Source organism: Oryzias melastigma, linkage group LG6 (genome assembly GCF_002922805.2).
Source record: "Oryzias melastigma strain HK-1 linkage group LG6, ASM292280v2, whole genome shotgun sequence".
Taxonomy (NCBI): Eukaryota; Metazoa; Chordata; class Actinopteri; order Beloniformes; family Adrianichthyidae; genus Oryzias; species Oryzias melastigma.
In genome coordinates, this window is record NC_050517.1 from 2,465,360 (window position 1) to 2,480,274 (window position 14,915).

Consider the following 14,915-nt stretch of genomic DNA (forward strand, 5'->3'; position numbering starts at 1 on the left):
ATACATATTTTATTTTAGCAATATTTTCTCGTTTGTTTGAAACTCAAAGAAGCTGCCGTACGGTTCCTGAAAGCATCGCCCATCGTTTGTACTGTGGTGTTGCGTTCAGGGTTCGGTCGAGCGGCGGCGGCGGGCGGCCCTCGCCTCATGCACACCGGGCTAATCTACTAATCGGTTAATCCAGTGAATGGTGAAGGGCGCGCGGCGGTCTGCGCGGGGGTCGCAGCGCAAAGAAAAGACAAGTGCGCTCATGGGAAAAAAAAGAATGAAATTCAGAGAAAGATCGAGCCCGGTCTGAAAGCTAAAGCTGAGATGTTTGGATGTTGCGCACCTCAGCCGCACACGTGCGCCGCGCTACGCACGCGCCCACACCCTACGATCCTCTCCTCTGACTGTTACCTGCAGAATAATCCAGATTGCATCATTTTCCAACGATAAATCCCAAACCAGACAGAAGCGATACATATCATTTTAGAGCACACATTTATGGACATTTTCGGGGTTTCCGCGCCTCTTGTGCGTCAAGAAGTGGTAATGTTTGGTTTTGTATTTAAATAGCTTTGTCTTCTGAATTATGCAGGCGGCTGGAAACACGAGTGTCCACACTGACTCCAGTCACCGTCAAGAATCTGGATTCAATTTCTCATTGATGTCCTTTCCAGCACGTGATTTTCACAGTAAAACAGAAAGTGTACCAAGTATTTTTGAGGCAGGCAGCTTTACCAGCATTCTAAATATGAAAAAACAAAATTAAAGTGATAAATTGCGTTTATTTCCAACAAAAATATTGATGTAATAGAATTATTTGGATCATATTTCTCTTTTATGTTATTAGTTTTGTCTTAAAAAATCACAAAAGTATTTTTTATTTTTTATCCTCATTTTTAATATCCAGATATCTTACTATTTGATAAAGGAAATAGGATAAACTTGATGTGCAAAAGTCCTACAGCTTCCTAACTACTATGTTTCTGTTTGTTCTGCAGAAAGTTGATAATAATGAAGAAATAAATTCCTTGGTTAAATCCTCATCCTCCACAAACTAAAGGCCCACGGGCGTTGAACCCAAAACTCTCAAACTCCATTTGTAGAAGCGACTTTCTCCAGCACAGACACAGGCCTGCCGAGCCGAAGAGACGTTCCCCCCCTTGCCTCTGTTTGCTTTATCAAATGCCCAAAAACAGCAAGGCCGTCAAGAGAGAGCTTGACGACGATGTCACAGAGTCTGTCAAAGACCTGCTTTCCAACGAGGACGCCTGCGACGATTCCTTCAAGAAGAGCTCGCTGATTGTCAACAGCCAAGAAGGGGAAGGGAAGGAGTGCGATGTGGAGGAAGGGGGCTCGGACAGTGAGGAAGAGGAGCGCCCGGCCTGGAACAGCAAGCTCCAGTACATCCTGGCCCAGGTTGGCTTTTCTGTAGGCCTGGGAAATGTCTGGAGGTTCCCCTACCTGTGTCAGAAGAATGGAGGGGGTGAGTCACTGTCAGCTGTCCCGTCTCTGGTTTCACTGGTTAGAGCAGACGGTTAGAAGATCTGTTGCTCAAATGTCACCACTTTGATCAGTGCTGATCTTTAGAACCAGGAATATGCAATTATAACACAATATATGTATGTGCAGGTGATAGGCTTGACAGGTAAACATGTGAAAAGGAACCCTTCTGCAGAGAAGTCTGCTAGACTTATTGCTGCTTTTACTCTACGCCCACGATGGCCATCAATGCGCTTGTGTGTCTGCAACAAACTTCAAATGTTCTGAAATCCCAACAACAAACTTCCCGATTGCAATTCTCATGGAGGAATGATACGAGGGGGTCCTCCGATAGACTGCTGAGCTGTTCAGGGTCTACTCCGCCTTCCCTCAACATTAATGGGATAAGCTCCAGAAACCCCATGATCCCAGAAGGGGTTCAACGTGTTCCGAAGATGGATGGCTGGAATGATTTAAACAACATGAATCTGACACTATGAAGTCATTATTAATCAGGAAGGTTTAGTTTAGATCATTTTAATGAAGGAAAAGGGCCTTAATCCATTGTCACAATGGACCCTGAAGCTATGAGATTTACTTAACAAATGACATGTTTGGCTTTTTGAGCTTGAAGGTGTTTTGCGATGACGGTATGAAAGGTTGGCTTCTTGGCCGCATGCTGTGTTTTGCCAAAATCCCTTTCTTTTCCTTCAGAACTCAGGAACCCCTCATGGTTTAGGATATTCATGTGAAAGTTTAGACATTACAACCTGCAAAAGTGTAGAGACGTGGTCTGAGAAAGTCTCAACATTTCAGCTCCAAACAAACAAACAAGTCTTGGAATTCATCAAATTCCACTCAGATCCTCTTTTAATCTAGTTTCAAAGTGTTCCCAGTGATCTATTAATGGTCATGATGCTGTTTTAGTCAAAATCTTACAACCCGTGTTGCTTTCTAGGACATAGTTTTTGCAGAGTTTCTTTCATTCGAAATTTGCCTCTGAGATGAAGGTGGGATTGTTTGCATAGAGAAAGCCCGCCCCCACATCCCGTCGCCCATCTGTTTACACTGTCTCACTAGCTTTCAGCCCCTACACCCCCAACCTAACATTAGCGGAGCAACAAAATGGCGAGCAATATCACTTTTATCCAGCCGTACAGTTTAGATCCAGATTCCAGCTCAGACCAGGAAAACAAAGACGTTCATGGATCTGTCTGTCTGACAGTGGAGCAGGGAGCATGCTTTCCACGTCACAAATATGCTATTTTTCAAAGAGCATTTTTTTCATCTCCACCAGATTCCCACATAATTTGAATAAAGAAATCATCAGAAATGCAAATTTAACCTGAATGTTCTACATATGTGCTCCATCATCAGAAAATGCCACAAGAACATGTTAAAAAAACCAAACATACCATTTTCATCAAAGTGGGTCTTTGAGAACTTTTAGAAAATTCTGGACAATACATGTTTTGGTACCAAAATACAACTAAAGAGCAATTAAAGAAGCTGCACACCTTTTTATTCATAAAACAAAAACAATGTGTACAAATGTTAGACAGATCCAGTCAAATCTCTGACGTGTATTGGCAGTCATAACTTCGGTCAGCTTTCTGCAAACACAGAGAGAACCACGGAGTTCTAAACATTGGTTCAGTCCTCTCCATCATGTCGTTTTGTGTGATTTAATCTGGAAATGGGAAAGTAAAGTTGAAACACTGCAGAGAAGCGTTGTGAGGATGCCTCATACGCAGCAACAGACGAGCAGATTAGCCAAAGTATAGACTAGAAACTGTCAGCTGCTATTTCAGGGCCACATAAGTGAGTAATGACAGAGCGCTGCAGACAGAAAATAAAGTGTGCCACTGCACCCAGGTGACCTACCAGAAAATGAGATCAGAAGCTCCGAAAAGCAGTCCTGTAACACAAACACGGAAGTCCAAACATAAACTGTAAATAATCATTTAGGTTGTAATTAACTGAGTGTTACTGTAAGATGGGGAAGTGGTTTGAAAATCATTTTGGGGAAATTATGCTCATGTGGATGCAGACCCAGCTCTGGGCTGCACGGTGCTCTAGGCAAAAATAGAAAATTGCGCCTCCTTCCAGGACTACAACATGATTATCCCAGTGGGGGCTTGAACCTGGGATCTCTTGATCACAAGGAAGGCTCACTGGCACCTGCACCACTGTTCAAGTTGTGTGCAGTTGTAAAGTAGGGGTATTTCAACTGTTTTCGACCAAGATGCAATTTCCAAACAATTTTATCTAAGTAAATCAGACAAGTCTCAGGTTTGAGCACATGTTTCCTCCTCTTCTTCCCCTTTCTCTCTTTATGCTTTTCCATCCTTAAAGTTCTGAAGAAGCACCTACAGTGGCGACACAACAGCCCCCGCCCCCCCAACCTAGCTTAGATAGCAGCAGTGTCAGGAAGGGAGGGGCACTGCCCTGCAGAGTTACTGAATATATCAAACTTTTGAGTTATTTTGTTTGGTTTTTTATGACATTTGAGTCCACAGACAAAATGCCTTTGTTAACCTGCAGGAGCAGTGAGAAGCTTGTCCTGCACACAGACACAGTTCTTCTCGCTTCAAGTTTTAATAATTGCATGCAAACTTTCAGTAGTTAAAGGTGCGTTTTCTACCGCCCTGCCCTCCTTTACGGTCCTGAGAAGGCAATAAGGGGCTGCACTTCCTTTATGGAGATTACATAAAGCCGACCACTGCTCCTGCAAAGCTGATTAAAGAAAACTTGTCCCAGGCAGGTAGCTCTGGCAGGAGGGAAACATGATCGTAGTAAATGTGTCAAACAGCAGAAGCGCTTCCCAGGAAAATCAGGGAAATAAATCCCAAAGGACTGTAATAATCATGTTACAAGGGTCACTGCACTCACCAGATGATCAGAGGAACAGCTCTGTGCAGAAATTATCTCTCCTCAGACTTGCAATGAACACATTTGAGTTTGTGTATTCTCCAGACACCTTCAGGTTTATACTTCTGTTTTAAATGACCCCCTCCCCCCACCCCACTGTGTTCATCTGTAATTAGATCAAAATGACAGATCTTTGCTGACGTGGGTCTCCATGAGTGATCATGAAGCGAGGGCATTCCACCACCGCCTCCTCAGAGGTGGATTGGTTTGACCATCAGGTTATGATGGTTAGCTGGAAGTCACAAATAATGTGATTAATTCACTCATTCTTTAATGTAATAATTTATCTTGCTTTTACTGTCTTTTATTTTATTTTATCTGCAATATGTGTATGACTGGCTGTAATTTTACGTGTTTTTACTTTGTGAAGCACTTTATGATTTTTATCTGGTAAAGGTGTCATAGAAATAAATATTTACTTACCTGAACTTCACACAACAACTAACCAAACTAATGATAGAAAAATAACTTAAAAATGTTCTTCTGCTAGTTACCTTCCAATTTTTCTTATATTATGTAGATGGAGGGACGGACAGAGAGATAGAGAGGATGCAACAATTTATTTTCCAAACTTTCCCAATCTTTGGGTCACCGTTAAGCTTTAGTTTAATATATAATTTATTGATCACAAAACAATGGCGTATAACTACAAACTCAGAAAAAATATGTGTAATTTGTTAAAAAGTGAGTAACAATGAAGAAAACCTTCCATTGGCTAATACTAAGTCTACGGAAATCTAAATAAACAATATTCAATATTTTAAATTTAGCACAGCACCCACATGTTTGACACTTTCCGTGTAAACATATGCAAACATATATACAGTAGGAGTGCAGTGATTCACTCTGCCCATTATTCGGCTCAATGGTATAGATAAAGAGAGAATATATTATTTGTTTCTAAATGGACATTTTAGTAAACGAACGCTTTACCTGAAATAAATATGATAGTGAGAAAAGTGTTTAATGAAAATATTCCATCCATCCGTCTTCAGAACTCACTGAATCCCTCTCAGGGTCATGGGGTTGCTGGAGCCTATCTCAGCATGAGGGCTCGTACATCCTGAACAGGTCTCCAGTCTATTACAGGGCCACACACTCACAGACACAAGGGCAATTTAGAAATTGCAATTCAGGCAGAAATATTTTTATCCTTTAACACCTGAGGCATCGCAGATGACACTTCCATCTTTATTCTGTCTCCTTCAGAATCTGCTGGAATGATCGTGCTAATCAGGTGCTGTGGTGTATGGACTGAGATGAATGGATGAATTTGCCACCTGCCACAAAATGCAATACACAGGAGAGGGAAAAAAAATCTTGAAACGACTTTAAAATAAAATAAAATGACAATGAGACTCTTTTATCAGGCGGTTTTCTTCTTCCTGTTCTCTGAGACGACTCAAAGGCAATGGAGATCAAAAATGTTTTTGATACTTTCTAAGGAGCAGCCTGCACCCAAAACAACAGAATTAGAAGTTTTAATATTAGAAACCAGCCGTAGACTCGCTCGACTAGAACAACATCCAGTGATTCCCTTTATAGTGCCACTCCCATCAAAGCGACATCAGGGAGGAGCAGCAGGACTCAGGAAAGGATCTGAATGGACGTCCTGCAGGATGAAACAATGAGATCCGTTGAGATGAGGATGTTTGGATGTTTGTCACGACTGACTAACAGCAAACATCTGAGGACATTGATCCACCCATGTTTCCATTTGATGTAACTGTTGGAACCAACTTGTTTGTAGTTTTTTTCTGTAGATCACATCTGCAGTTGTTTCAATATTTCCCTTCAATAACCGGTAAAAGAGAAAGCCAGTGGATTTTCTCTTAAATTTGGTGCCTCTTGAAACCATTTTGTACCTGTCCAGCACACAGACTCTTAGGTTTCCTTTCTTCAGTCATGTCCCCGGCAGTCTCAGTTCTGTCAGCCACTAAAGCTGCATTTAGTGGTCCTTTATTAAAGATAGCAATTCAGCCTGAAATTGTATTTCCAGAGAGAAATGCCATCTTTCAGAAGCTCCTCATTCCGAGCCAACTGTGTTTCTATGATGCCAGACTCGTGTCTCTTCCTGTCTCAAGAATGGTTCGATTGCATCACACACCACACGGATCAGCAGGCAGGAAGGATGAAATGCATCACATGTGTGTGTGTGTGAAAGCTACTTTTTACAATATTCTGTCTTTAAAGGCTAAAGTTTCTGTTGCAGGAAGAAACAGAGTGAAAAATGAATTCAGTTTGTGGTGTGTGAGTCACCACATTGTGATGCTTTGAGAAAGTGAAACTCAGTGGCGTCACCACTTTCTGATGAAACTCTCTCCTTTTATTGCGTGAAAGCCGGATGGCTGAGGCTCACAGGGTGAAGGAACCCTCTGATGGTCGAGGGTTCAAATCCTAGACTTGGTTACTGCATCTAGTACAGGGTTGCCCGAACTTTTTCGCTCAAAGGACCAAAATCTAGACGTGATCCCGGTCCGTGGGCCAAATACAACATTTTTTTGTGTCATGAAATAAAAGGAGAAAATAAAGAATATGGTTTAATTTATTTATTTTGATTCTATATTCGTTAAGGTAACACACATTAGCAAGAATAAAAAGTAATATTTGTCTTTGAAACCTTTAACATCAAGGTCTCACTAGAAATTTTTAATAGAAAAACCAGAGCAAGCTAAAACAAACTTTCTCCAGTGAAAACATCAAACTGGGATCTAATGAGAGACGTGGAGCTGATCTTTGACTTTATCCGTTTGTTGTTGTCGCTCCATCTTAGCTGGCTGAAAAGCCTCTAAAAGCATCAGAAGTGACTGTGAAGGCTCTTGGGAATTTCTAAAAAAAAGTAAAGCCCAGGGCTGACTCACCTGAGGGTTGTTTCACCCATAGCCGCAGGTAAAGAAAATACTAACAGCGCCACCCTGAGGCCGGAAGTCTATTACAGCTGTAGAGTTTTGGAACACCATAGAGAACCAATGGAAACAGGTGAGGGGTTTTAACTAAACACTTTAGCAGCCACGACTTGGCGAGCCAAATGATAACCTTTGGAGGGCCAAGTTTGGCCGGCGGGCCCACTTTGGGCACCCATGATCTATTGCCTTAAGTTGCAGAAGCATTCAAGCTGCTTTGGACAACAGAGTCTGCTGAATGACTCAAACGTCAACCTTCTGTGTGTGCTGTTTGGACTTCAGGAGCGTACCTGGTGCCCTATCTGATCCTGCTGGTACTGATTGGCATCCCACTGTTCTTCCTGGAGCTGGCAGTGGGGCAGCGGATCCGCAGGGGCAGCATAGGGGTCTGGAACTACATCAGCCCCCGGCTGGGGGGCATTGGCTTTGCCAGCTGTATTGTAAGTCAGACACTAAGATGTATTTGTGTTTGTTTAACTCAAACAAGAAGAGTTGACAGTTTTAGTGATAGAAAATATATTTATGTTCAAACAGAGGTTCTGCAAAGAGTGAATTCAACCCTGTGAGAAAAGACTGAAAATACACGTGAAAACAAACATCAGAAGGCATTGAGCACAAGATTTTGTTGTTTAAATAGTACTCTTTATCAGTAAAAATATCTTCTTGTACCACCAGGATTACTTCATGCTAAACTAAATTGGCATTAGATAATACGTTTTAAAACATATACTGTATATTTTTGTAAAAGAAGAAAAAAAACCAAGGATTACTTATTGAAACAAAATATATTTTTACTTTCTTAACTCTGAAAAACCATTAGTTTTATATTTGAGGCACACATTTCTGAGACTCCTATCTCATCAGCAGGATCCAAACTTTCCTTAAAAACCCTTTGAATGTAACCTGCTCCATTTTAGGCCCTGCACTTCATCATCATTCCACTAGGGGCCGGAACATTTCCTTTCCTGCTCATTTCAAAATGGCAGCTTCCGTGAAATCTTAAACATACTTTCAGTGGGAAAAGTTTTGCTAATTTTCTCAACTTTGGAGAGAGAATAACTCATCTTTTATTTTTGTTTTTTTTTCAAATGAATGCTTGTTGTATTGAAAGAATGTAAAATATGTTGATAGTTGATAGATGTTAAATGTGTGTGGATCACATTTTAGACAGTAGCTAAATGAGATGATTTTTTTTCTACTCCTTATTTTTTGAAACTTAAACTAACATTGTTGTGAATAAAAGCTTATTAGATCACCCAGCGTATCATAATTGATGCTATCTATATATCTTAGAAAAATTATATAACAAAACTATTTTGTGGATTTCATCAAAGGGTTTTAAAACGTCTTAAGACCAAAAAATGTTTAATTTCTGTCATTTCATTGATGTTGTGGGCTTTACAGTAAATATTCTCCCTTAGTGTGCATTTAGAAAACAAAATTAGAGTCTAAATAATTTTTAAATATGGATCGTTTTTAGTGGTCTTTTAAGCTTATGAGATGGATCTTTTGAGTTTTTGTTTGAGTTTGTTTGTGTGTTGGTCAGAAGTTAAGGTGACTCTCTTGTCCTTCAGGTGTGTTTCTTTGTGGCACTTTACTACAATGTCATCATCAGTTGGAGTCTCTTTTACTTCTCCCAGTCCTTCCAACAACCTCTGCCTTGGCATGAGTGTCCGCTTGTCAAGAACAAGACCAGTACATGTGAGATGTTTGGTGACAAACCCTCTGGCAGTTAGTTTTTTTTTTCTTCTATTTTGTCCAAAGGTTCTTGACTGCTGTGGTTCTGTTCACAGATGTGGTGCCAGAGTGTGAGAAAAGCTCAGCCACCACGTACTACTGGTACCGTGATGCCCTGGATATCTCAGACAGCATCTCTGAGGGCGGAGGGCTGAACTGGAAGATGACGCTGTGCCTGCTGGCCGCCTGGTCCATGGTCTGTCTCGCCATGATTAAGGGAATCCAGTCTTCTGGCAAAGTACGTTTTCTCTTCAGAAGGAGAATTCTCAGAAACTTGCTCTGGTCAAAGCTTGACTGTATATGAGAACTGGGCTGAGTAACTCTTCCCCCTGGTGTTCCAAACCAACACATTCTAACTACCAAGTCGTCACATATTGACATTTGGTTAAGGCCTCTTCAGCATCACTTCTTGATGTTTTGGGTGTCCCCGAGTCGTTGGTTTTTGACCTGTTGGCTGTTCCCATTAAGTCACGTGACCTCAGGGCCTCGAACCAGAACCAGTCCAGAACCGCAACGCGTAGCGCAACTGTACCCAAATCTAGAACTGGTAGTCTAACCCAACACCGGACCAGATGCGGTACTGGACCTGAGCCGGTACCAAATGCGGTACCTTGTACAAGCCGAACGTGGTACCGAGAATGAACCAGTACCGGGTTAAGGTTAGGGTACCAGTACTGGACGCGTCCCGAGGACCAGTGTACATCCAGTACAGCATCCATTACTGCATCCGGAACCACTGCAGACGCTTGATTTGACGAACAGCCAGCACATGAAACAACGACGAGTTGGGGACACCCAAAACGTCAAAAAGTGACGCGGAAGGGGCCTTAGCCAGATGTCGATAGGTGACGACTTGGGGATGAGAATGTGTTGTCCAAACAGGAAGTACCTGCTGGTTCCAAGAAGCCAGAATCCCATAGTACTTCTGTAGAAAAATAAACAGCTGTTACTCAGTCATTCTATTGGTCAGAATAACCGTTCTTGCTCTCATACCATTTAACATCTTCTTACTTATCTTATTTTTTCATAATATTTTTGTTTTATTGTAAGTTACCAATCAGATGGCTCAGTAAAAGTAGGCGGTCTCACATTGAACGTTTGAAACGTTTGAGATTTTGCGTAACCTGCTTTAAGTGGAAGGGGTGTGGCTTTCCAACAAGCTCACTCCTGATTGGCGTTCGTGTTTACCATAGAAACGACAACTCAGACCGACTCGGACGTCAGGCTCCAACATGGTTACGACGACCGTATTGGAAAAAAAATGGTGACTGAGTTGCCTTCATTTGGTCGGAGCCAGGAGTAAGTCATGAGTGACATCACACTCGCTCGGTCAAGTTCTCACACACAGTCAGAGGGTGAAACTGAGAGGACAAGTCCCGCCCTCCTGTGACATCTGTCAGACTGGATGAGGCTTCCCCCCAAAAATAAGCAGATAAACTTGGTTGTTCTCAACCAAAACAAAAGGGCATATTAGAAAACATTTTCCTGCGAAATCGTCTGACTTTAGCTCCACGGAGCTGTGTGAGTAGTATTTAGTATTTCCTTGTGATCCGGTTTCGGCTGAAACTATGAGCTCATGTGATCTTCTGATTGATTGCAGCTCAGCTTAAGTTCACGTTGTGGAACAAAGACGGGAGAAGCATGACTTTCTCACAGATGGATTATTCCGCTGGCTAAAGGCAGACTTTCTGCTTCCAAATTATTATCTTTTGGTACAGGTGATCATTACCATCACATCACTTTCTCGTGTCACATGGCGAGCATTAGCAGTGCGCCCTGAGATCGGAGTCACGCCGCAGCTTAAAGCAGAACAGCATGAACCTTTCAAATTTCCTCAAAGAGGCTTTCAGCAGTTTGGTTTTGCCAGAGGGACGCTGCAGTTGAAGCAAAATTAAAGCATTTTGATTTGGAATAGAAAAGAGAACAGTTTAGGAGTCCATAGGTGATCGGATCATTCAGAGCAGGGGTGCCCACATTAAATTTGAGCTGCTTTTGAAACTACAAGTTCCAAATACATATTCCTTTCTCACCTGCACAGTTTCTCCTCCAAGCTTTTTTTAATTGTCAACACGATCAAAGTAATTCCAGTAGATTCTACAGTTATGTTGATTACGTTAACGAATACAAAATTACAGTCAATCAAAGAACGTAAACACTGGAGCTCCGTTGTTAAAGGGTTAAACACACATGAGAAGCTGATATAAAGTGAATCTACGATTTAGAATGAAATGGATGAATTTAGATAAATGTCAGATTTCTCCTTCAACAGCTGTTGTCATGTCAACAGTTGTTTTTACGTGAATGACCTCGGGACAATCCAGAAAAATAAGATGCATTAGCAGATAGCAGAGCGCTCAGTGTCGCTGCTTACGCAAGTGCAGTGATGTTTGTATCAGAGGATGTCCGACTGGCTGCTCCGCATCTCAATCAAGTGATCTATCTCACAACGAGGGTGACGATTGGCTGATGTTCATTTTTAAAACATACACACAGTGTGTACACTTTTGTTGAGTTATTTTTCGTCTGTGATCTACCCACTATTTACTTCTTTTGTGATTCACCAGTAGTTCTGCCACAAACGATTATTTTAATAGTCGACTAATCACCGATTATTTTTTTTCCGTTAAGTCAACTAATCGGGTCATGAGCAAATAAAACACACATCTTAACCATCATAAGCTTTAAACTAACTAAAAACTAGATATATAGCATTACCTGCGATAATGCTAGTGTGAATGCTGTAAGCTGAATTTTAGTGCTGATAGCTGAAGATGCTGAAATTGATAGCTAAAAACGCTGAAGCTAATAACTGAAATCGTTGAAGCTGATAGCTGGCTAAAATATTTGTTAAATGCCAAATTAGCCTAAAAACCAGAAGGCTAAATTAGCCAAAATAGCTAGCATGCAGCTGAAATATTAGCTACACTTCAAATGAGCCTAAAAAACCTTAATAAATGCCAAAATAGTCCAAAAAGCTAACAGAATGTCATTATAACTTTGAACTTTACTACACTCTGACAACATATCATATAAAGTAACCACTAATCAACTATTAAATTAGTCATCAACTATTTTAATAGTCGATTAGTCGTCTATTAGTCAACTAATCGTGGGAGCTCTATTGACCGGTCGGTTGCGATTGATGATATACTCGTGCAAAAAGCACGTCATCACCACAGGATCCAGATTTTTTTCACATCACAACTTTTGCACCAGTTTTGACATTTTTGCTTTTTTCATAATGATGTAAAATCTGGAAAAAATCTAAGCCGACTGTTCCGACTGGAGACACGTGTTCTACGGCGTTTTGAAGGTAAGATCCATGTGCAGAGTGGAAAAGCTGGTTTTTGCATTTGATTGTTCGAGATTGCAGGATTTCCATCAGGAGCCTTAGCTCAGGTGTTACCCATCAACTTCTCTGTGGTTCATGTTCAACCTGCTTGACCTCATTTCATACCCAGCATTTCTCCAAACCCGTCATATTCACCTCATCAGAGTCCTTTACATATGAAGCACCGCGGCAGTCTATTTGACTGCTTTCACACAACTTTATTAATATTAACTTATGAACCAATAAGACCTGATTATTACATTTTAAAATGCAAAAAGACCTGCATTTTACTACCTGGAATGACTACAACAGACAAGTAGATCTCAAACTTTTTACAGGAGTGCCATATTTCTCTATTTGGGACATTTTCCTGATGCTGCTTTCTTGTCTTTTATTGATCTCCAAAGAGACAGAAGTTAGAAAGAAAAATGACAGCCACATTCAATAGAAAAGGCCTGATTAGATAATTATTCCCTGAAATGAAACTAATCTTGTTTTGGCGACGGTTGATCAGTTTCCTTTTAAGGTCCAGGTGTGGAGCTGCATAAGGGCAGCAAAAATTCCCCGGCAAAAAGCTTTGCCCCCCAAATTTTTGGTTCAATATTAGTCTAAACATGGATGGAGATTAGGAATCATCAATACACACTTCTTTAGGAATGGTGAGAAATAACAAAAGCAATCATTTTAAATAAAATTTAGCCCCTCAAATGATTGACTTTAACACCTGAGGCGTTGCTGGTGACGCTTAAACAAAATCTTTAACGTACTGTAACTTTTCAGCCTTTAACACGATCAATGTAATTCCAGCAGATTCTGAAGGAATGTCCCCCACGAGTGTACATCAGGCTCAATTGCCTTCAAACCTAACAAAAAACATACAATAAACCATGGAACATAAACATAGAGCTTTGGTGTTAAAGGGTTAAAAACGCGTCAGGCTGTTTGGGTCAAAAGGGCTGAGACAGGCCCATGAACATGAAGAAGTTGACTGTAAGTTGTACAGTTTGGGACAGATGGCCGGCTTGCAGCCCCCCCACCATGTGCGGACGGCTCTTTTCAGTTAGACTGTCCCTCTTCGGAGCGTGTGGCTCCGCGTCTCTTTGAAGTTCAGCCCATACAAAAGAATATTAATGCCCTCCCATCACAGAAGCCGGGTCCAAGGAGGGACCGCCGTCTCTGTCACACTTGTGTGTGTGTGGGTTGGCATGAAAAGGGAACATGTGGTTGCCATAGTTATTCGCGCTCTTTGCACTTGGCTTGATTGCCAGGATTGTAGCAAACAGAAAGATGAGAGGGGCGGGTATCCATATAAAAATGCTAAATTTGTTGCTGATATGTGGAAATGACTTCATAATGTTTATGCTGCTTCAGGATTAAGATTTAAGGTTTGGATTTTTACAGTTTGTGGATGACGTAGGGAAAATGCCCATTTGCCTGTCACGTCTGTATCAGTGCTGAAACAACAAAGCTGCTCTCAGAGGATGACCTTTCTGAGCGTTGGTGCCCGCAGCTTTTAGGCATTTTTTATTGTCAAAGTCTCTATTTAAAGAAATGAAAAGTAAAAAAGGGCAGAATGTTCTTCAATGTGAAGCCTAAGGCCAAGAAAACACCAGACAGAGGCTGAGCAAATCATTTTAAATGAGCACGCTCACGCTTAACAATTTCAATTTCTATAATTAAAGAAAGAACAAAAAGATTTTATTGTTTAGTAAAAAATCCCAAATGACTCACTGTGTTTCAGGATTACAGCCTGAACTTAATAAACATTGACAGATGTCCTATTTTCTGGGCAGACGATCGTTTACAGTCAAACAGAAACATTATGTGGTCTAGTTCAGAGCTGCACATGGACCACCAAGCCAAACGTCACCTTTCTCAGGATCTGGCTGTGGTTGTGAGTCACGGCCACACCCTGTGCCACACTCACTGTGTGCACCCGTCCTATCTGCTGCACTTCAGACCCGCCCTCCCTCACCGAGAACCGGAAAGTCTTCATGGACCGGATCTCCCAGTTAGGATGTGTTCATAGGGTAACCCTGAAGTTCAAATCCCACCAGCAAATCACCCTACCTACAAAAACAGATCACAACCATATTAAAAAAAGCAAAACAAATGATAAAAACAGTAAAAAGCAAATCTGAATTTCAGAAACCAAAACACAATTCCAAAATAGATTAAATGAAAGAAAAATAACTGGAAGATTTTTTCCAAATGAGTCTTCAATCTCTGCATACTACTAAAAGTTTTATGATTAGTATGAAGCAGATCCAGTATCACTTAATAACACATGATTTTCAGTTGAAATGATGGACAAACATCATCATCCAATCAGCAGTGTCCCACAGTACCTTCTGCACCTCTTCTGACATGAAAAAGAAAAATGAAGCCTTTCCGACAACAAAAATCCTTTCCAGGAATCAAAATGAAATGTAAAAAGAAAAAAGAATACAGAAAGCATAAAAGGTATAGAACATCTGTGATTGGATGGTAACGTTTGTCCATCATTTTAAGGGAAAGGTATTTGTTGTCCCTTCCCCTTAAAATGA

The 14,915-nt window shown here is 41.1% G+C and overlaps 1 protein-coding gene and 1 long non-coding RNA gene across 2 annotated transcripts in view; one reads left to right on the forward strand and one right to left on the reverse strand.

Annotated features, from left to right (window-relative positions):
* Positions 1-1,170: 1,170 nt before the first annotated feature.
* slc6a15 (solute carrier family 6 member 15) overlaps positions 1,171-14,915 on the forward strand; it is a 24,330-nt gene continuing 10,585 nt past the window's right edge. The window contains exons 1-4 of the mRNA XM_024281985.2: positions 1,171-1,471; positions 7,584-7,741; positions 8,876-9,002; positions 9,095-9,276. Coding sequence (XP_024137753.1) covers positions 1,171-1,471; positions 7,584-7,741; positions 8,876-9,002; positions 9,095-9,276 — 768 coding nt within the window. The remainder of the gene's footprint in view (positions 1,472-7,583; positions 7,742-8,875; positions 9,003-9,094; positions 9,277-14,915) is intronic.
* On the reverse strand, positions 9,636-10,452 carry LOC118598915. The gene is made up of 2 exons (XR_004948146.1): positions 10,163-10,452; positions 9,636-9,759 (listed from the first exon to the last, which is right to left on the reverse strand). It is a non-coding gene; the product is annotated as an uncharacterized LOC118598915 (long non-coding RNA).